At 39.5% G+C, this 23,629-nt stretch overlaps 1 protein-coding gene across 1 annotated transcript in view; it reads left to right on the top strand.

Annotated features, from left to right (window-relative positions):
* Positions 1–23,629, top strand: part of LHX5 (LIM homeobox 5) — a 41,626-nt gene that overhangs the window by 15,776 nt on the left and 2,221 nt on the right. Inside the window, exon 4 of the mRNA XM_040420264.1 lies at positions 18,723–18,888. Coding sequence (XP_040276198.1) covers positions 18,723–18,888 — 166 coding nt within the window. The remainder of the gene's footprint in view (positions 1–18,722; positions 18,889–23,629) is intronic.

Here is a 23,629-nt window from a genome sequence, read left to right as displayed (position 1 = left end):
GACACTATATACCGTATTTTTCGCCCCATAAGACGCACTCCCCCCCCCCCCAAAAAAAAGTGGGGGGGAAATGCCCCTGCGTCTTATGGGGCGAATTTTACATCGCAGTCTGCGATGCTGCAGCATCGCAGACTGCGATGTATCAGCTGGAGGGGGGAGGGAGAAGGGGCCGGTGTCATGCAAATGCGGCGGGGCCAGTGCGGTCACTGTACTCCGGCCCCACCGCTCACTCACTTCCTTAATGCCTAAACCTTTTATAATAATAACTTTAATTGAAGTTCCGATCCCCAGCCCCATCTGTACTACTTACTAAATGTCCTGTAGCAGGCAGAGCAGGGTGGGCAGCTGGCCGTAACTCACTGATGTCACGTGCCTGCGCAGGCACGTGACATCAGTGAGTTACGGCCCGCCGCCCGCCCTGCTCTGCCTGCTACAGGACATTTAGTAAGTAGTACAGATGGGGCTGGGGATCGGAACTTCAATTAAAGTTATTATTATAAAAGGTTTAGGCATTAAGGAAGTGAGTGAGCGGCGGGGCCGGAGTACAGTGACCGCAGCGGCCCCGCCGCATTTGCATGACACCGGCCCCTCCCACAGGTTTAGCTCCGGTATATTTGGGCATCTGTGGATGCCACTATTATGGGGTTGGGGATATGTGGATGGCACTGTTATGGGGTGGGGGATCTGTGGGTGACACATATATAGCAGTATTAATTCACAGATAATGGGTCGCACTACTGTATGGAAAAAACCGGATGGGTGCTCACAGCCCGCAGATTCACCCAATCTAACAAGCAAAAAATTATACAAAAGAAAAGGGCTGGGCACTCACTATATCTAGTAGCCGTGGTGCTTTATTAATTAAAATCAATTATTATAATATAATTAAAAACACATATTCTAACACACATTCATACACATCAATAATAGTATCTAAAATATAAATATAATCACTGTAACACAATGGTAAAAGGACCTATTTGATATATATAAGAGTCAGATATGATCAGTAATTCGCATATGACCAATAGTCCGCATATATGGAGGACGAAAACAGTCCAAAACTATCCGAATGTTCAGTCCAATATCAGAAGTGTGCCATATACAAAAAGGACGGATGAAATAGTTGATCCGATATCCTGAGATCTTTTTCAGAGACGAATAGTCCTGAATTCAAATATTCGCACAGTTCAAAGTAACAGCGTTAATTTCCAAATGGATAATGTGTCAGTTGTATTATAGTCTACTCACATAATAAATGTACTTAGGCGGCTCAGATCAACAATCCGCGGCGTCCCGCGTAATAGTCAGGGTATGATCTCCGCTTGTACGTGTGAGCCACAACTTCACAATGGAATAGTCTTTGATAACTCCTAGTAGGTTTCACAGAGAGTTTTCAACAAGCTGTTTTTCAATTGAACAATCAAAGTTCCTCACTTACTGGCGCCAGTAGTATCTTTGTATTCCACAGCTCTGCAGATATGCGTTCCACCTTCAATTTATTTTCTCCAAGAAGGGGCGAAGCTGCAAAGGTTGGTGGTCCTTAGGTCCAGTCGGGGGGTCCAGTATCAGACGCGTTTCGGGGCTCTTAGTGGCCCCTTCCTCAGTGGTTCCTTTTACCATTGTGTTACAGTGATTATATTTATATTTTAGATACATATATAGCAGTGCCATCCACAGATCCACCCCCCATAACAGTGCCATCCACAGATCCTCCTCCATAACAGTGCCATCCACAGATCACCCCCCCATAACAGTGCCATCCACAGATCTCCCCCCCATAACAGTGTCATCCACAGATCACCCCCCCAAAACAGTGCCATCCGCAGATCACCCCCCCATAACAGTGCCATCCACAGATCCCCCATAACAGTGCCCCCTCAGATCCCCCCCATAACAGTGCCATCCACAGATCCCCCATAACAGTGCCATCCACAGATCCCCCCCATAACAGTGCCACCCACAGATCCCCCCCATAACAGTGCCATCCACAGATCCCCCCCATAACAGTGCCATCCACAGATCCCCCATAGTAGTGTCATGCACAGACCACCATTAGTTCAAAACCCACCAAAAGCACACCTTTTGGTTAAAAATATTTTTTTTCTTATTTTCCTCCTTAAAAACCTAGGTGCGCCTTATGGGCCGGTGCGTCTTATAGGTCAAAAAATACGGTAGATATATTTCATTGAATAACTCAGTAGCTATGCAAAAAATTTTAATAAATGCAATTACAAAATTCTGATCCAGGTGCTGGTTTGAAATCTATAGAATATTTTTCGTAGGACAACCCCCTTAAGGGCAAAAGAGGAATAGCCCACTAATGTCAGAAGCCTGACTAATAAAACTGGGGAACTGGAACTAGTGATGTGTGAGGAGGACTATGACATAGTGGGAATAACTGAGACATGGCTGGATGATAATTATGACTAGTGTTGATTGCGAATATTCTAATCGCGAATTTTTATCGTGAATATTGACACTTTGAAAATTTGCGAATATCTACAATATAATGCTATATATTCGTAATATCGAATATTCTAGATTTTTTTCATCAGCACCCATGATCCCTCACTGCTTCTTGCTTGTGGGCCAATGAGAAGGCTGCAATAGACTTTAGGAGTAGTGTTGATTGCGAATTTTCGTATTGTGCAAATTTTTATTGAGAATTTTCTGATTGCCGATTTTCACAATGAAGAAAATAATGATGGAGATCACGAATTCTCGAATTTCTGAATTTATGGCGAATTCTCATGAAATATCGCGAATTCGAATATTGCCTATGCCGCTCATCACTAGTTATGACTGGGCAGTTAATGTACAGGGTTACAGTCTGTTTAGAAAGGATCTCCAAAACCGGAGAGGGGGAGGGGTCTGATTTTATGTAAAGTCCTGTCTAAAGCCCACACTCCGAGAAGATATAAGTGAGCGACATGAACATGTGGTGTCACTGTGGGTAGAAATACATGGAGGTAAAAACAATAATAAATTACTAATAGGAGTTTATTATAAACCACCCAATATACCAGAGTCCACAGAAAATCTACTAAAAGAGATAGACGAGGCAGCAAATCATAATGAGGTGGTTATTATGGGGGACTTCAACTATGCAGATATAGACTGGGAAACTGAAACTTGTATATCTCATAAAGGAAACAGGTTCTTGGCAATAACCAAAGACAATTACCTTTCCCAACTGGTTCAGGACCTGACTAGAGGGACGGCCATACTGGACTTAATATTAACCAATAGACCTGACAGAACAACAGATGTGCAGGTTGGGGGACACCTGGGAAATAGTGACCATAAAGTAATAACCTTCCAATTGTCATTCAAAAGAGTGTTTCTTCAGGGAGGAACAAAAATACCAAACTTCAAAAAAGCTAAATTTAGCCAACTAAGAGAGGCCATAGGCCTAACTAACTGGGACAAAGTCCTCAAAAATAAAAATACAGCCACAAAATGGGATACTTTTAAAAGCATCCTAAAATCTAATTGTAAGAGGTACATACCTTATGGGAGTAAAAGGTTAAGGAACAAGAAGAAACCAATGTGGATAAATAGAACTGTAAAGAAAGCAATAAATGACAAAAAGAAAGCATTTAAATCACTAAAACAGGAGGGTAGTGAGGAAGCACTGAAAAACTATAAGGAAAAAAATAGAATATGTAAAAAACAAATAAAAGCAGCCAAGCTAGAGACCAAGTGATTAATTGCCAAAGAGAGTAAAACTAACCCTAAAATGTTCTTCAATTATATAAATGGTAAAAAGTATAAATCTGAAGGTGTCGGCCCTTTACAGAGTAATGAGGGGGGAGTTGCAGAGAGCGATGAGGAGAAAGCAAAGCTATTAAATATTTTTTGCTCCACTGTATTCACTGAAGAAAAAGATGAAATGCAGAATGTAAAAGTAAATTCCCCATTAAAAGTGCCCAGTAAAGATTAAAATAGACAAATCGCCAGGACCAGATGGTATACACCCCCGTATCCTAAGACAATTACGTAATGTCATAGCCAGACCCTTATTTCTGATATTTAAAGACTCTATACTGACAGGGAGTGTTCCACAGGATTGGCGCATAACAAATGTGGTGCGAATATTCAAAAAGGGTCCAAAAACAGAGCCCGGAAACAATAGACCGGTAAGTTTAACATCCGTTGTGGGTAAACTGTTTGAAGGTTTTCTAAGAGATGCTGTCCTGGGGCACCTCAATGAAAATAAGCAAATAACGCCATATCAGCATGGCTTCATGAGGGATCGGTCATGTCAAACTGATTTAATCAGTTTCTATGAGGAGGTAAGTTCTAGACTTGACAGCGGTGAATCAATAGATGTCGTATATCTGGACTTCTCCAAAGCATTTGAAACTGTACCACATAAAAGGTTAGTATATAAAATGAGAATGCTCGGACTGGGAGAAAATGTCTGTATGTGGGTAAGTACCTGGCTCAATGATAGAAAACAGAGGGTGGTACACACTAAGATTGGGTCACTGTCACTAGTGGGGTACCTCAGGGGTCAGTACTGGGCTCTATTCTCTTCAATATATTTATTAATGATCTTGTAGAAGGCTTGCACAGTAAAATATCAATTTCTGCAGATGACATTAAACTGTGTAAAGTAATTGAAACGGAAGAGGACAGTATACTGCTACAGATGGATCTGGATAGATTGGAGGCTTGGGAACACAAGTGGCAGATGAGGTTTAACACTGACAAATGTAAGGTTATGCACCTGGGTAGGAATAATGCAAGTCACCCATACATACTAAATAGTAAAACACTGGGTAACACTGACATGGAAAAGGACCTAGGAATTTTAGTGAACAGCAAACTAAGCTATAAAAACCAGTGTCAGGCAGCAGCTGCCCAGGCCAATAAGATAATGGGTTGCATCAAAAGGGGCATATATGCACGTGATAAGAACATAGTCCTACCACTTTGCAAATCAGACCACACATGGCGTACTGTGTACAGTTCTGGACTCCTGTGAACAAGGTAGACAGGGTTCAGAGGAGGGCAACTAAAGTAATAACTGGAATGAGAGAACTACAGTACCATGAAAGATTATCAAAATTAGGATTATTCACTTTAGAAAAAAGACGGCTGAGGGGAGATCTAATTACTATGTATAAATATATCAGGGGTCAGTACAGAGATCTATTCCATCATCTATCTATCCCCAGGACTGTGACTGTGACGAGGGGACATCCTCTGCGTCTGGAGGAAGAAGGTTTGTACACAAACATAGAAGAGGATTCTTTACGGTAAGAGCAGTGAGACTATGGAACTCTCTGCCTGAGGTGGTGGTGATGGTGAGTTCACTAAAAGAGTTCAAGAGGGGCCTGGATGTATTTCTGGAGCGTAATAATATTACAGGCTATAGCTACTAGAGAGGGGTCGTTGATCCAGGGAGTTAGTCTGATTGCCTGAATAGAGTCGGGAAGGAATTATTTTTTCCCTTAAGAGGGGAAAATTGGCTTCTACCTCACAGTTTTTTTTTTTGCCTTCCTCTGGATCAATTTGCAGGATAACAGGCCGAACTGGATGGTCAAATGTATATAAATTATAAATTATATACTATGTTACTATAATGAGGTCCTATGATATCTGGCAAGTTTTTGTGATGAGTAGATGTCCCAATCTGTCCAGTAAGTGAACATCCCAGTCATCCAGTGTACAGATATCAATGACTATTTGGAGACTTGTAGATTCATTTCTCCAGTGCTTGTGGGTCATTACCTGAAGGCCATGGCAGAGAAATAGAACCCACAGAAAGAATGTTAGCGTAACAGGCAGTGGTGTGGAATGATTGTACCAACTAAGGGAGAGATCGCATCACCCCTATTTTTCCATTCTTCTGATCTGTCAGAACAGAAAAATAAAGATAAAAATGGATCCTGCAAAAGAAAATGAATCCTGTGCATCAATTATGCACATTTGGCATCTCTTTGAGCCATTTCCACCAGAGATCCATTTTTTTTAGACAGATAAAAGTACTGCATACGGTTTGATTTTGGGCTAATTCTAAGGGCGTTATTTTTGCGATCCCCTGGTTTTAACCCTTTAACCCCACATACAGGAATCTAGCCTTCCGTATAGGAGACCTAACAGGCCACTACCTTTTGGAATAGTCCCAGTGTAGTTGGCAGCTGACCCAATGGGTAAGAGACACCAGTGCGAAGCACTAAGGGGTAAGGAAATATTAGAAATAGTTGGGAAACAAGCAGAGGTCAGGCCAGGCGCAGTACATGCAATTCTGTGAAACCAATCCAAGGACAGGGCAGGCATTGGAGTATTAGAAGAACATACATAAGTTTGGTACACGGACCTTCAGTATAGCACGCCTTCACTGAAAAAATTGAAACCTAAGCCCAGGCAAGCAATGAGAGGGCAGACCAGCATTTATAGCAGAAGCTGATTATTAATTAGAAGCAGCCATGCAACTGCACAAATAGCAAGGAGAGGAGGGGAGTAGTAATGATGACAAAAATGGGAGTAGTAGTAGTTTAATGAATAATGTTCCTAATAGAAATAGCAGGGCAGCAATGGACATGGACTGCAAATGTAACACTTAGCTTTGGTATTGCTGTTAATATCAGAAGAACTGTAGCCTAAACCCTTAATGTTTCTTAAAAGATTTGTGAGTTGCTTTGTAGAGTTTTGATTATTTTTGACACAATTTATCGCATAGTTTTTTGCACTTACGCCATCCTCACATTTTCTCTTTGTCTTCATTATGTTTACAATATAAAATGATTACATATGTGTAGATTTGCTTTTAAAGGGCTTCTGTCACCCCACTAAACTCATTTTTTTTTGTGTACTTATAATCCCTATCCTGCCATATTGCCATACATTATGTTATTAATAATTTTCGTTCAGTAGATTTAGCAAAAAATGTACTTTTATGATATGCTAATTACCTTTCTACCAGCAAGTAGGGCGTCTACTTGCTGGTAGCAGCCGCAGAAAACCGCCCCCTCCTCCTGTTGATTGACAGGGCCAGCCGCGATCTCCTCCTCCGGCCAGCCCTGTCAGCATTTCAAAAATCGCGCGCCTGTGTTGATTCGGCGCAGGCGCTCTGAGATAAGGAGGCTCGCCTCCTCAGCACTACCTCAGTGCGCTGATGACGTCTTCTCTTTCGGTGACATCATTAGCGCAGGCGCACTGAGGGAGTGCTGAGGAGGCGAGCCTCCTTATCTCAGAGCGCCTGCGCCGAATCAACACAGGCGCGCGATTTTTGAAATGCTGACAGGGCTGGCCGGAGGAGGAGATCGCGGCTGGCCCTGTCAATCAACAGGAGGAGGGGGCGGTTTTCTGCGGCTGCTACCAGCAAGTAGACGCCCTACTTGCTGGTAGAAAGGTAATTAACATATCATAAAAGTAGGTTTTTTTCTAAATCTACTGAACGAAAATTATTAATAACATAATGTATGGCAATATGGCAGGATAGGGATTATAAGTACACAAAAAAATATATATGAGTTTAGTGGGGTGACAGAAGCCCTTTAAGATGGCAAATTTCTTGTATATTTCATATCATAGAGGCGGTTATTTACTTTGTAATTTACTATGTGTAATAAGTATAGCATTTTATTAGAAGTTCAGATATGAAGGAGGAGGTTGGAGAACTACTTTGCATATGCAATGTTGAATTGTCTATAATTATAGAGCTGGGACCCACAAAATTTAGGATGGCCACCAATGGTGTGTGATATTGGCAGCTAGCAAAGATTTTCACAGATGAGCCACTGAAGACAAGGGTATTGTGTAATATTAGTGGCCCCAGGGCAAAAATACATTGAACAGAATCAACCCAAAGGACCATTTCTCTCTTTGTTTGTTTCCACTGTATGAAACAATGTAACACTTCAACTCTTTGATTCTTCCTTATCTAAAATAAAGGTCTTTTTTTTCTTAAACTATGACAGATTATTGTATAGGCTACATGACTAAGTTAGGGTAGGTTCACATCTGTGGTAGGTAAATCCAGTAGTCTGTTATGGCAGAGGCGCAGACTATTGATATTACCGTATCTGGCATAGACAGACACCGCCAGATCCCCATTCACTAAAATGGGATCTGGCAGGGATCTGGTGGGTTTCCATCTTGAATTGGGATCCAGCATTGCCCAGCGGTGTCCGGCTATGCCGGATCCGGTAACTCTGGTAGTCTGCTACTCTGCCAGAACAAACTACCAGATTTACCTATCAGAGATGTAAACCCTAAGATAGTCAAAAATAGTAGAATGTGATCGCATCCATCCAATTTCCAATGAGCTTTATTAATCAAGTATAAATATTACATAACGTTTCGGTATGCGTAGAGGTCTTTCTGAAGCATTGACTGGCTCCTCTTCTGATGTGTTCAGAAATGTACTTTTCATATTAGTATAAAAATGAACATGGACAGGTTTATTACATTCCATACACAGTGGACAAGCATTTCATTGTCCATTACAAACATGGGCTTTAAGGCAAACTTGTTGTAATTTCTGATGTCCTATGTGAGAGTATATAATAGAGGGACAGAAACCGAGCTCTGTGATATAGTGATTTATTTGATTTTGAGTAGAATTTCTGAGTAAAAAGCAGAGTAAATCCTGACAGGACTCCTAGGAGAGACAGAGAGAATCCTGATTACCTGTCCCACACAATGATTTTCACTCTTCTGTATCCACACACTGATCAAGATTTCCAACCAGAATTTTTCTGTTCTCTGGACAACTTATCCCAAAATCACTGACAGCCAACATTTTTTACGAACACACTGGAAAACCATAATGAATCATAAAGATTATAAGTAATCCATGTCTATAGCTCAATATACTGATAAGAACTCATTATCAGCATTTACTGTGAGCTTTAAAATGATGATAATTACATCCAAAGTGACCTACTTAATCTTCGTCCTTTAAAAAAATCAGGGACGCATCTATTTTTTTTCACGGACTGTCCACAAATTTCTGGACGGTTGACAACCCTGACACTGATACAGGGACAGCTGTCAACGACTGTGTTTGGCAGGGTCAGCGGGACTCTAACTGTCTCTCCTAGGAGTCCTCTCAGGATTTTCTCTGCTTTTCACTCAGAAATCCTGCTCCAAATCATATAAACTTATATAACACAGAACTCAGCTTCTGTCCCTCTATCATATGCTATTCTCAACTATGGCAGCAAAAAATCACCTGACATCCTATCAGCAATATATTTAATTTGTTTTTCACCTGAACAGAACCAAAAACACTCAAGTCACATAGAATAATACCCAATAATATTCCTTCCAAAAATGCCTAGCCATTAATAGTCATAAGTGGCAATGAGTCAGTTGCAGTGCCCGCTCATGGTTAACTGCTGCTTTATTATTGGCGACATCACACTGAGCCAATGATATGCTGCTAATATTCCCACTGGTGGCAAATTTTCTGTAATATACACAGTATATACCACATGCTTGCGTAAGTCTTAAAAAATGAATTGCCTCAAGGAAGTGATGAACCATGACCTATCCCGTGCTCCAAGAGATTGGAAAAAATCATAATTATACACATGTAAAAATCTCAGGAAAACTATTTTCTTTTATTTTCCAGTAATTAAAATTTTTGCAAGCTAATATACAATTTTGTGCTTTATTTAGACAGTAGATATCATTTATTATTTAACTCGTAATTTATTATTTAACTCGATTATTTAACTCATCTGATTATCTGGAATGTTGAAATATGGTTAAAATCCTTTAATCAGGCAGCCACAGGACCTGACAGGCGCTGGATAATTAACCTGAATGCTTGGTTGAAATATATTTAGCAGGACTATAATCCTTTCAAATTAAAATGTTGTTCCCATTTCTTCCACTTTTTAAGTGTTTCAGACAAAATCCAGAGGACGTGTTAGTCTTAATTAAAATGTAATACAATTAAAACAAGTTCAGTAATCTTTATTAAGCCAAAGAACTTTTGTAACACAGAAAATGTAGCTATACGAAATGTATATGTTTATATAATATTAATAAAAGATATTCAATCCATAAATTATTTTCACTAATACAGTAGCATTACATTTAATATACATTTTATTATAATTTAAGGGTAAAATGTTGATAAAATACATTTAGGCTCCTTCCAATAGGGTTTTAGATTTTACATTTATGTATTATATACTAGCTGGATTTTCCATGCGTCTGAAAAGACTGAAAACATCAGATTTCCCACCGTTCAGTAAGAGCATATTTTTTTTAATTAGAAATAGGACCTGTGACAACAGAACTCATAAACTGCCTAAAAACAGTTATAAACCTGTTCAATTACTTTAGATCAGTTGCTAATTTAAAAGAGGAGCTAAAATACATAAAAATAAATGCTAGTGTGAAGGAAAGTGCTACCAGTGAATATAACGATGAATATGTAGCAGAATCACATAGCTCATTTTAGGAAAATAAGAGCCACACCTTAATATTTTATATTGTCTTTTATCTTTAAACCAGGTGTACATCTGTATGAAATGTCAGAGCTTGGTCTCTCTCATTCTTGGTTACATTTTTATGTGGGCCTTTCTATTTTTCTGTAGTTTTTTTTTTTTTTCAAAGCCAATACTTTTTTTTAAGTCCCTGCCTATTATTGAGTTTGAAAAAAAGATTGGTGTTTTTTAATCCTCATTTCACCGGCAAAGGAGTGAGGTCCTTCCCTTGTCTCTCAGGCGGGGGTCCCCATTCATCGCTCTGAAAGAGTTGTAATCCGGATCCTATAAGCCCTTTAGAGGGGCTTGTACAGGATATGATGCTTTTGATAAAGTGGTTTTCATGTTTGATGGTTTTCATGTTCCTTCTTTTGCGGCTTATCCCAGTAAGAATTCCTCCAAAGTTCTCAGTAATCCCTCATCTTAGGGGTGTGACGCCATGACAGAACCGAACTCAAGGGATGAGCTGTAGACCTGTGGTTTTAAAATGCCATCGTCATTTCACTGCACTAAGACTGAGTTTGTAATTACCTTATCCTCTGTAACAACATGTTGCTAAATTTTATATAGTCTTTTGCACAAGCACCGAACACTCAGAGAATCAGTGTTTTGCTATGCAGTTTTTGCACTAGTTTTATTACTGGATGAGGTCGAGGATACATTACAGTGTCATTAGTCACATGGAGTAATACCTGGAAGCTCATGGCTTCATACTGACACTAGACCCAGAGTTGTGACGCATTGATTATTTCAATACCATTTGGTTACTTGAAATATATTTTTGATGTTCTCTAAATTATATTTTTTATGTGTAATACATTTCTAGAATATTTAAGAACATAGTGACCTGTTTTTATGACACGTGCATACTATGAAGCTAGCACTGCTGGAGAATATAAATTTCTATACAGAAATAATCTTGATCAGCATAGCCAAGCGAGGCTGCACAGATAGGATTTATGCATTCATGTCAGGTCCCTGTCCCAATGGAGCTTACTATCTAATTTTCGTAGCACAGGCAAATAAACACACAGGGGTCAATTTCATAGGAAGCCAATTAACCTGCCACTGTGGTTTTGGGATTGTGGGAGGTAACCAGAGCGTCTAGAGATGACCCATGCAAATATTAGGTCATCCATTCAACCTGCATGCAGATGGTGTCTGATTCGGAATAGATGAAAAAATCCCAGCAATGCAAGACAGCAATACTAACCACCAGATAGGTGAACAATACTTACTACCTACCTAATATGTAGTCAAAATTGCAGTTTAATTCATTTTTAAAGAGAAGAAACATATTTTTCAGTGGAGGTCACTGTTACTTAGCAACTCTTGGTAAAGATACTCAACTTTGTCTATCAGCCTTTGCATTCTTTGTTACATATAAAATTAATAGATTTTATTATAGCTACATGTAAAGGTATCATTATAAGTTCACATATATTTTCTTTGTTTCAAAGAATTTCTGCACATTCACATCAGTGAATACACAAAAGTTATATTCATATCTTCAAAGTGTGGTTTGTTGGGGGTACCGAGTTACATAGTTATTGTTATGGTTGAAAAAAAAAGACATGTCTATCAAGGGATAGGAGGTGATGTGGATAAAAGGAAGTGGAGTGAGAAACCAGAATTCTACCGTCCCCACTTTTTAATATATATATATATATATATATATATATATACAGTGGATATAAAAAGTCTACACACCCCTGTTAAAATGTCAGGTTTCTGTGCTGTAATAAAATGAGACAAAGATAAATCATTTCAGAACTTTTTCCACCTTTAATGTGACCTATAAACTGTACCACTCAATTGAAAAACAAACTGAAATCTTTTAGGTAGAGGGAAGAAAAAATATAAAAATAAAATAATATAGTTGCATAAGTGTGCACACCCTTAAACTAATACTTTGTTGAAGCACCTTTTGATTTTATTACAGCACTCAGTCTTTTTGGGTATAAGTCTATCAGCACGGCACATTTTGAATTGGCAAGATTTGCCCACTCTTCTTTGCAAAAACACTCCAAATCTGTCAGATTGCGCGGACATCTCCTGTGCACAGCCCTCTTCAGATCACCCCACAGATTTTCAATCGGATTCAGGTCTGGCCTCTGGCTGGGCCATTCCAAAACTTTAATCTTCTTCTGGGAAAGCCATTCCTTTGTTGATTTGGATGTATGCTTTGGGTCGTTGTCATGCTGAAAGATGAAGTTCCTCCTAATGTTCAGCTTTCTAGCAGACGCCTGAAGGTTTTGTGCCAATATTGACTGGTATTTGGAACTGTTCATAATTCCCTCTAGCTTAGCTAAGACCCCAGTTCCAGCTGAAGAAAAACAGCCCCAAAGCATGATGCTGCCACCACCATGCTTCACTGTGGGTATAGTGTTCTTTTGGTGATGTGCAGTGTTGTTTTTGCGCCAAACATATCTTTTGGAATTATGGCCAAAAAGTTCAACCTTGGTTTCATCAGACATAACACCTTTTCCCACATGCTTTTGGGAGACTTCAGATGTATTTTTGCAAAATGTAGCCTAGCTTGGATGTTTTTCTTCGTAAGAAAAGGCTTTCGTCTTGGCACTCTACCCCGAGGCCCAAACATATGAAGAATATGGGAGATTGTTGTCACATGTTCCACACAGCCAGTACTTGCCAGATATTCCTGCAGCTCTTTTAATGTTGCTGTAGGCCTCTTGGTAGCCTCCCAGACCAGTTTTCTTCTTGTCTTTTCATCAATTTTGGAGGGACGTCCAGTTCTTGGTAATGTCACTGTTGTGCCATATTTTCTCCACTTGATGATGACTGTCTTCACTGTGTTCCATGGAAATTATTTTGTACCCTTCTCCTGACTGATACCTTTTAACAATGAGATCCCTCTGATGCAATGGAAGCTCTCTGTGGACCATGGCTTTTGCTGTGGGATGCAACTAAGAAAATTTCAGGAAAGACCAACTAGAGCAGCTGAACTTTATTTGGGGTTAATCAGAGGCACTTTAAATGATGGCAGGTGTATGCTGACTCCTATTTAACATGATTTTGAATGTGATTGCTTAATTCTGAACACAGCTACATCCCCAGTTATAAGAGGGTGTGCACACTTATGCATCCACATTATTTTAGTATTTTTTGTTTTCTCCTCTTCACCTAAAAGATTTCAGTTTGTTTTTCAATTGAGTGGTACAGTTTATAGGTCACATTAAAGGTGGGAAAAGTTCTGAAATTATTTATCTTTGTCTCATTTTTTTTACAGAAACCTGACATTTTAACAGGGGTGTGTAGACTTTTTATATCCCCTGTGTATATATATATATATATATATATATATATATATATAGCGAGATTTATTAAGACGCCCGACTGTGACAAAGCTGTCAGAGTTTTATGTGAAGTCAAGGAGGTAGTCCTACTAGTGATTGGCAATCTTCCCTCTACGACTATGCATACAGAGATAGCTGACAGTAACTGTAGAATATCCCCCTTGACTTCGAAACCTGGAACAAAAAAAAAAAAGTATTATATCAATCTGCTCAGCTCCTCCTGTTTTATAATCTGATGCCTGCAGATTGCATTGCATTTTCAATGTGGCAAATTCCCTTTAACTGTTCCAGAAAATCAACATTATTCCATGATTTATCACAATTTAGGGGTCCTTCTTTGACCAGCTACAAATCCCCCCTTTTCTTAACTGTTCATAAGTTGAACAGTAATGACCACTTTATGTACAAATTTTCCTGGATGACAAATAGAACATTTTCAGCGCATATTGGCATGAAATAGGACATCTAAGACTCAATAAACATTAATTGTATAATTATAATACATAACCTTCCATCATCTCCAGTACAAGTGATTTTGATGAAAACTCCCCACCTAATCGGGTCAGGTGGGATGTGCCTGAGTACTTTGATTTTTACTTACACTGTTCTACAGATCACATCTTTACGTGGTACAACTTATTTTAGTATCTGGTATTTTTTGACAAACATCAGCAGACTTGTTTTTGAAATTGGTTGTTTTGGTGGCAAGCACATAGATTTCTGCAAGCCCCATTCAGAGAATATACAGCTAATCCATAAAGTCAGTGAAATAGTCAGTGGAGTAGTCACTGCAAAAAAGGGTATTACAGCTCACCACTTGCAGTGTTTACTACTAATGGCAGGAGTTAAAAAGTCTGGGAAAAAATCTAATTTATATAATATGTTTTTAATAATTTCTGATGAGTTTTTTTAACATTTTCCATATAATCTAGATTTTAAGAAATCCTGCAGTTTTCACTCTGGCCACTAAGCCTAAACAGATGCTGATACTTCCTGTTCTGCAGTGATCACATTTAAGCATTCATCTAATTATCATTACAGTCAGGATTACAATGAAAGACAAAACCTCTATATAGATAAGTCCCATTATTCACTATGGATGATGGTTCCAGCTTAAATCTCACCCCCTCTGCACAATGACCTCTGCAAAGAGCTTGCCTAGAAAACTTTCCTAAAAATCAATGAGCATCTCCAGATTACAGGCTTCTATGGTCATTGTGGCTAATGTAATGCATATCTCTAAATATATCTTTAAGTGCTGTTAACAGCAGCCCAGGAAAGATGGCTGCCCCCACAATCATGTTCAGAAAACTAATTTAAAAAAATCTACAAACTGAAATTAAAAACAGAAAAAAACTATGTTTTTTTATTATTTAGTTAAAAATATATAGGTGATACAGTCCCTTCAGATTGTTGAAAAAAAAACAGCCTCATTAGTAAACCATTATGCTCACCATGCTGATCAGCTGTTATGACATCTGTAATATGAGTGTCCTTTTAGGAAGAGTAGATTATAATCTCTCTATTTTACCCCAAGAATGCTCAGTCTCTTGACAAAACCCACTATTTTCTTTGGAACACTCCAACAGTCTAATGTGTATGGGGGCCACTTGCATTTTAATGACCTGTCCTTTTATTTTTCCCTGGAAATCTGCTGATGCCAGAAGTGTTTCTTTCTCCCCTCTTCCCATTGACCACACAGCTGAGCTGAGCTTGTATATGTATGGGGTAGTCAGAAGTGATAGCTATCTTTCAAACAAGTGTTCGGACAAGAGCTATTATATGTGTATGGGCACATTAAGTCTTGGAATCTAATTTATGTGACCATCTTTGGACACTGTAAAAAATTCTAACCTCCCAACACTAAACCCCAGTCAGATCATTATTGTAATTTTTCAAAGAATACTAAAGTAATGATAGCTGGAATCCAGTTGCTTACATAGTTATGCCAAAATGATAATTCTAAACCCACTCTACTCCTAGCCAAGGATGGCAAACCAAAACTTCCGCCAAAGTAAGGGTGGGTATCCTTGGTCATGACACTGGGAAAATATCAGCCATGACTGGCTTTTTAGGTGTCATGTAATCATCATGGACAATAAGGTCTCCAAATTGGATTGAAAAGAAATTCCATCTGAAGCACGCATCTTGAAATGGGCCATAAAACATTTTCCTTAGTTATACCATTACTTTTTTTATGTAGCTGATATGCTAAACCTCTCACATTAATGTAAGGTCCATAAATCTAGGTTTGTTATAAGGATACACTGTGCATCATCCATTCTCATGTCACTATTGCTATGCTCTACTAGTCAGTGACCTTGTATGGACCAGTGGAGTGTGATGTCACCTAGTCCTTAATCATATTGACAAGATGACAAGAAGCTGTTGATAGGGGTTTTACAGGACTCGAACAGGAAATTCACTGCAGAGACTGCTGCAATAAGTAAAAATAATCATAATATATAAATAATCCTCACAAATACTTAGAGTACGGCCACACGTAGCGAGTCCACAGCGTATATGGTCTAAATCTGTAGCTGTAAAACCCACATGAAATAGTGTGGATCTTGCTGTGGATATGCCACAGATTTCCCCCTTTAAGGCTCCATTCACACGTCCGCAAAATGGGTCCGCATCCGTTCCGCAATTTTGCGGAACGGGTGCGGACCCATTCATTCTCTATGGGGACGGAATGGATGCGGACAGCACACAGTGTGCTGTCCGCATTTGCGGTGCGCGGACCCGATCTTTAGGTCCGCAACTCCGCAAAAAGATAGAGCATGTCCTATTCTTGTCCGCAGCTTGCGGACAAGAATAGGCATTTCTATGGGGGTGACGGGCTGGTGTGTTGCGGGTCCGCAACACACCATGGACGTGTGAATGCAGACTAAAACCCATGGCAGAAATCCACAGTATTACTTGACTTGCTGGATAGAAAATCTGCTCCACAGATCAAGTTATGTGCAGATTCTTGGATAAAATGTCCACAGCATGTTGTGAATTGTGAAAGTCTCATTCACTTTGCTGCTACTGTTAACACTGTAATCCACAGCGTATATGCCATGTATGGCTGGTGCCTTACCTTCAATGGAGGCAGACCACACGACTGGTATGGGGCCCAAGGGAAGGAGATGTCCAGTGCTGACCTCCTTCTTCTGTTCCCAATCTGAAAACACAACATTTTCATGCAGCCACTACTAGCGGGAGCAAAGAGATTATTACAGCTTCCGTTGCAGACAACTGTATACACTTCTATGCACTGAGCTCCCCCTAGTGGTAGCTGCAAGTGGACAGCTTTGAAATATGTGACGAAAAGCAGGAGATATATCAGTGTATTTATGCCAGTTGTCTGTTGGTCAGAATGAGTGCCATATTTTCAAAGCACCAGTTCTACTTTTTCCGACATAGAAGTCAGATAAAGTGGGTGAGACTGGGAGTGACTTTTTTATTACAATTTTTTTATTAAAATTTCTTCTTCTTAACAAAATAGATTGTAAATTCTAAAATTCAAGTCTTGAACATTGCGATTTGTGCATATATACTTGAAAATTGGTGTGGAGGGGGCGGGGCCCATACTGTTTGCTATTGGACCCTATAAAATCTGTGTATGCCTCTTTGTGTTGCCATACCCTTATAGGTGCCAAAGTATCCAATATGTAGGTGTAGTCTTTCCACAGTCTTCTGGTCTTCAGTGTGGTTGAAAGATCTGTATGTACTGGATATCGCAAGGGTGATCTCTGATGTAATTTAAAATTATTTAATTAAATAGTGACATGCCAGGGGCGGATTGGCCATAGACCCTACAGGGAAATTTCCTGGTGGACCAATGCCCAGGGGGCTGCCCAAGCCCTCCTCCCGGGCGCTGGTCAGGTACATAGAGATCTAATGCTAGCAGTATTAATTAATGCAAGGAGCATCTGTTATTTATGCACCTGGCTGAAAAAAGAAGGCGCCCTCCTATATTTAACTGTATTGGCATCCTCTGGACAGTGACAGAGTTCAATGTTGCGGCAGGTGCAGCGGTATTTTGTGCTGCACTGTGTATTTGGTTCTGCTGGGGCAGTATTTTGTGCTGCACTACAGTATTACCGGCACTGCCTATTTGTGTTTGCCCTGCCTTCTGCAAATTTGGACCCGCCTACAACATGGGGAAACTTTTAGGTTTTTTTCCAGGGCCACTTTAAGTTCCCAGATTGTCCCTGGGCTTGCCCCAAACCTTATAATGATGTTATAGGGAAGAATCTCTGGGTTAATGCTACATAACATACTCTGGATGCCTTAGGCAGTAGTAGTAAGCTAAATACAAAAAATGACCATACACCGTCAGATCCAGCTGACTCTTTGGCCAAGATGTGAGTAACAGTATCTATATTTAAAAAAAAATTGCTATTATGACATTGATCAATCCAGAATGGTTTTATACACCATAAGAGGGATCGGTTAACATGTATGTATGCATATTATTATATGAACATCAATTCTACTTGGTACCTAATGGCTTGTGCAGATAGATGCGTTTCACCTCAGGAACATACAAGGATGTCCGAATTCAACGCTAGTCTTCTCCTGAAACGTCATTATCTTGTCTTTTGAGCTTACACCCTGGGATTATATTACTCTCCTATCTAGAGTGCAGGGAAAGTCAGAAAGGACACTGCATCATTGCCTAGCAGACCAAATAAGATATTAGTATGATTTGTATGTGAGTCTTGTGCAGCTAGACACTGTCTCAGGTTGGAGGGAAATTACTTGTTTGCAGCATTTTCCACCGTCTGTAGCTACCGGAGAGTAACACCTTCTTCTTCCCTGGTGACAAGCCATCTTTAAAACTACATGGGGCTTTACACATTTTTCTTGTGGGTAATAGCTATCATGTTACTATTTATCATATAACTAATTTTGTAACTTCTGATTTTATATATACATATATTTTTTTTTATCATAGGTTTGGTTTCAAAACAGGAGATCCAAGGAGAGGAGGATGAAACAACTCAGTGCTTTAGGTGCTAGAAGGCATGCTTTCTTCAGGAGCCCAAGACGAATGAGGCCATTAGGTGGAAGACTTGATGAGTCGGACATTCTTGGGTCTGGCCCTTACAGCTACTATGGAGGTAACCTACAGCCTGAGTGTGATGTACCTTTAGACAGATGCTCAGCTGACTGGGATGCCACCTGTGAGATGGAAGGCAGTATTGATCCTTACTGGTGAATACCAAAGTTGGAATATGGATATGAAGTTATGTGAGACTGGACCATGCCTCGTTTGATCGACAGATCCACAGTGTTAATGTGTCTGTAATTAGTTTTCTTTTGTGTTTTTTTTTTTTTTTATAAATAAAGTATATAGCCTATTTTTTTTATCGGAAATGAGTATTTGTTTAAGAACCCTAACATGTAACTTTGGTTACCCTCACTTACTAATACTTCTAACATACTCCAAAGTACAGACCATTATGAAATGGCACCCAAGCTGGGTACAGACAGCAGAGGGCCGCTGTGCAAGAACAGATAAAGCTCCTGGCTAGTCACAGGGCATTATGGGGAGATTTATTGTACCCTGTTCTTCAGAATTCTGGCTTCCAGATGTCTTAAAAAAAGTTTTTTGTGACTTTTTGGGCTTCCTTATGCAAAACCTGCGACTTACACCACTTAGTCCAGTTTCCAAAAGTGGCTGCTGTTAGCTATGTTAATGAGTTGCAGGGCAGATTTAAGACATTGAAAAGTCACAAGTTCATGCTAGGGGGGTGGCATAAAAAATGGAGTAACATCTACAGACATATTAAAGATAAACCAAACTTATCAAACAACTAGTGACATTTGATAAATTTGGTACAAATAATGGCAACGCAGGCTCAAGCAAAACTGATATCAGTAATTCCCCTCATGATAAACTCCCCGTAAAGAGTTCACTAGTAATTTTGACCTAAGAAATTCATTAGCTCAATGTAATAGACAGTAGGAAGATATTTTAAGGGGACAGTGGGTCACCTTACCTACTGAGCCCCTGGGCAGCTGCACAGGTCACACATATGCTATGTTACCCCTTAGATTGTACCTTATCTAGATACCTCCTAGCAGCAAATGTCAGGGGCAAATTCCTACGATATGTTGATTGCCTTTTGCCCTGAAATTTGCAATCAACTGGGGGCGAAGGGGGCACATCACCCTTATGTATTGGTGCGGTGCTGCACGGGGGCCACTGTGCTGTTTTTCTGGCTGGTTGGTGGGGCCCAGAGCTAGGTTTGGCATGGTCAGGCAGCAGGGGTGCTGTTTGGCCACTGGGTCCCGCCGCCGGCCGGGATGGCGCCACAGCGCTGGTGGTCGCCGGGCAGCGACGCGCCAATTTTAGGTTAGGACCCACTCATAGAGGCAACCATGGCGTGGTGAGTAGGCTTATGCCTTTTGATCAAAATGTACACTAATGCCTCATTTAGCATGTAGCATGGAGTTAGTACACATGCGCTATTTAGTGCTGTCTTCTGCAGAAATGCAGGGATGAGATCATAGCATTAGCAGTGGATGTGCGATTCATTTCTTCTTTTCTCCCATTATTTAATGTATTGTAAGCATAAGCCTGGAGCACCACACATGATGTTAGGTTTTGTCTGTCAGTATGCTTAATTTTTATTAAAATCCGTTTTTACATCACAAATCTTTTAGTCAAATCAATGTAGTCACCATATATTATGTTCAGCATTTTCAGGCCCCATTCTTAATAATCTCTCACTCTTTGCCGCTCTTGACAATGGGGCCAGCACTATGTTCCCATGATGCGTGACCAAAAGCATACCAAAATGTTTAATCTGTTTTTGCTTGCGACACTACGGGACTCATATAGAAAGTATGTTCCATGCCAAGCTCTGCACAGATTAAAGTTATCCAATCTCTTTAAATTCTTTTTTTTTTTTTTCAACAAAAAGGTCAATCATGAAAACCCATATTTTATTTAAGATGTATGACATTCCTTGTGTTGACCCCTATCAGTGCCCATTTAAGGAATAGTAAAGGATTTTAGTTTCTTTATCCCTAAAATACCTTTGCCCTACCCAGAAACCTCATTTTCAAAGATTAAATGATTGCAAAGCCGCCAAGAGAAGGATTTTCGTAAGGTTTCTTCCTGAGGTCTCTTTAATCTCCTTTTCCCTCTCAATCCTCTAACCACCATCACCACCTCCGCCTCTTACTGCAGCCATCACCTCTTAAAGGTCTCCTTCCTACTTCCTCTAAACTTTTCCTTGAGCGGCAAGTAAAAAGTAAAATAGAAGTGTCATTGTGGAGGTGGCATGCCCCCTCTGGGTTTTCCCTGCTATGTGCTCCCCAGCATTCTGCTCTCCCCTCTCTTCCTCCCCCTTCTTACTCTCCGCTCACTCTCTCCATCTTTCTCTCTGTAGTGTTGTAGGGGACAATAGCACAGCTGCTTTCTTTGTACCTTATTCAGACAACAGTTGTTCCAATTACCTTCACATTGTTTGAACATATGGAGGGTGATTGGAAGAGAGCAGGGTACCCTGCCTTTCTCTGTTTGTTTTCTCCTTCTTCTGATTCACAATTTACCCATTACAATTATTATGTGTGTCATGTGCCCCTGAATCTCAGACATCAATAATCTAAGAGTAATAAAATGCTGCGGCTGTTTTTTTTCCGTTTTTCACATATTAGACCTATTCACCTATCTTTTCTATGTTTTCTCTCGTCTTCCTCTCTGTTCACCTCCTTACAATGTTACTGCCACTTACAATATGACCAAACAGATTCGACAAAGACCTCCACCATAAAGTGTTCTACTCTACTAGCTCACATACATAGATGCATGGATTTCTTTAATATATCAAATCTATCTATAATCTTGTATCCATCTATTATCTATCTGTCTGTCTATCTAAAATATTGTATCTATCTACTCATAATCTTATATCTATCTGTCTAAAATATATATCATCTATCTATCTATCTATCTCTCCAATCATCTTTCTTGAAATTATTTCTTACCTATCTAAAATATCTATCTGCAATCTATCAATCATCTTTCACTTTATGTATTTCTACAATTATATCTATTTATCTATCTATCTAATCATCTTCTAAAATATATTTCTTATCTGTCTAAATCTAAAATATCTATTTATCTATCCATCATTCCATTCTAGTTCTAGATATATCCTGCTGTTTCTAGTTAATTTTATTTTTTTAAATATATTTCTTAATATACAATATTTCACAAGCTTGTGCTATTGATGTCAATATCTTATATTGGTACGTCTCTTCCATTTTACCTGCTTCCTCTCTTACACCTCCCTTCCCGAGCGCCCCTGTCTTTCTTTGAAGAAATTTTCCATCCTTGTTCCTAACATACCGTATATTCCTCCTTCAAACCCTTCCGCATCTCTGCCTCCCTCTCTCCCGAATCTCAGATTTTCCCTTCTCCTCTAGACATCACCCCCCTTCCCACGTCTTTGTGATCTGTTACAAGTTAGATGTGTCTTGTTTCTTTGAGCTGTATGAATGGGGATGTCTGTTTACCAAGAGCTGTGCATTCTGTGCCCTGAATAGATTTGTATGTCAAGAGATTACAGAATCGGTTCTTTCATTCTGAGCAAAGAGCAAAACAAAAGAATCCAAATACATGGCTTTATTCCTTCTCCTCTAGGTGGTTTAGCCACAAATTCAATTAAAAGGATACTAAATCTGACCCATGGATCCTTTCAAACAGGATCCTTTTTACATTTACATCTAGCACCCCGAAATAACGGTGTTTATGTTAGAATTTTTCCCCCCCTATTTATTAATTTAAGTAATAGATTTGTGCTAAAGATCTTTAGTATAAAGCTTTGCAGTCTGTAGGTTTTGCATCTATATTTTATATCATTTTTGTTCAGTCTTTTTCATTGTGTAATAAGTAGCCTAAAAAGTAATTATTTCCCCATCTGCTCCCTCCCTGCATCCTTGTATTCTCCTGTTCCTCCTGACGCAGCCCAGCATACCCTGAACACTTAATGCCTTGCCACACTTACAAATAGGTTTCATTCTGCTAGCGATGTGATTTATTTCTGCTAAGTGTTTGGCTTATTATTTACCATTAATTAGGGTATGAGCGTGCTGACCCGAGACGAGCTAGTATTGAGGGAGGTGTTTATCTCATTGCATCAAAGATGCTGAACTTTGTCAACATCTCAGGAAGACACTTGGCCTTTTCAATGATGGAGAAGATTATAGACCTGCATCCATATCTGGGAATTCTCATATGCATACTGTAAAACTGTACCAGCATAAAACATATTCTTTTTATGGACATGCCACCAACTGTTATTGATGAGTTAGACAATTATATATGTACAGTTGCAAGAAAAAGTATGTGAACCCTTTGGAATGATATGGATTTTTTGCACAAATTGGTCATAAAATGTGATCTGATCTTCATCTAAGTCACAACAATAGACAATCACAGTCTGCTTAAACTAATAACACACAAAGAATTTAATGTTACCATGTTTTTATTGAACACACCATGTAAACATTCACAGTGCAGGTGGAAAAAGTATGTGAACCCTTAAATTTAATAACTGGTTGAACCTCCTTTGGCAGCAATAACTTCAACCAAACGTTTCCTGTAGTTGCAGATTAGACGTGCACAACGGTCAGGAGTAATTCTTGACCATTCCTCTTTACAGAACTGTTTCAGTTCAGCAATATTCTTGGGATGTCTGGTGTGAATTGCTTTCTTGAGGTCATGACACAGCATCTAAATCGGGTTGAGGTCAGGACTCTGACTGGGCCACTCTAGAAGGCGTATTTTCTTCTGTTTAAGCCATTCTGTTGTTGATTTACTTCTATGCTTTGGGTCATTGTCCTGTT

Source organism: Bufo bufo, chromosome 2 (genome assembly GCF_905171765.1).
Source record: "Bufo bufo chromosome 2, aBufBuf1.1, whole genome shotgun sequence".
Taxonomy (NCBI): Eukaryota; Metazoa; Chordata; class Amphibia; order Anura; family Bufonidae; genus Bufo; species Bufo bufo.
This window is presented reverse-complemented; position numbering and strand designations above follow the sequence as displayed.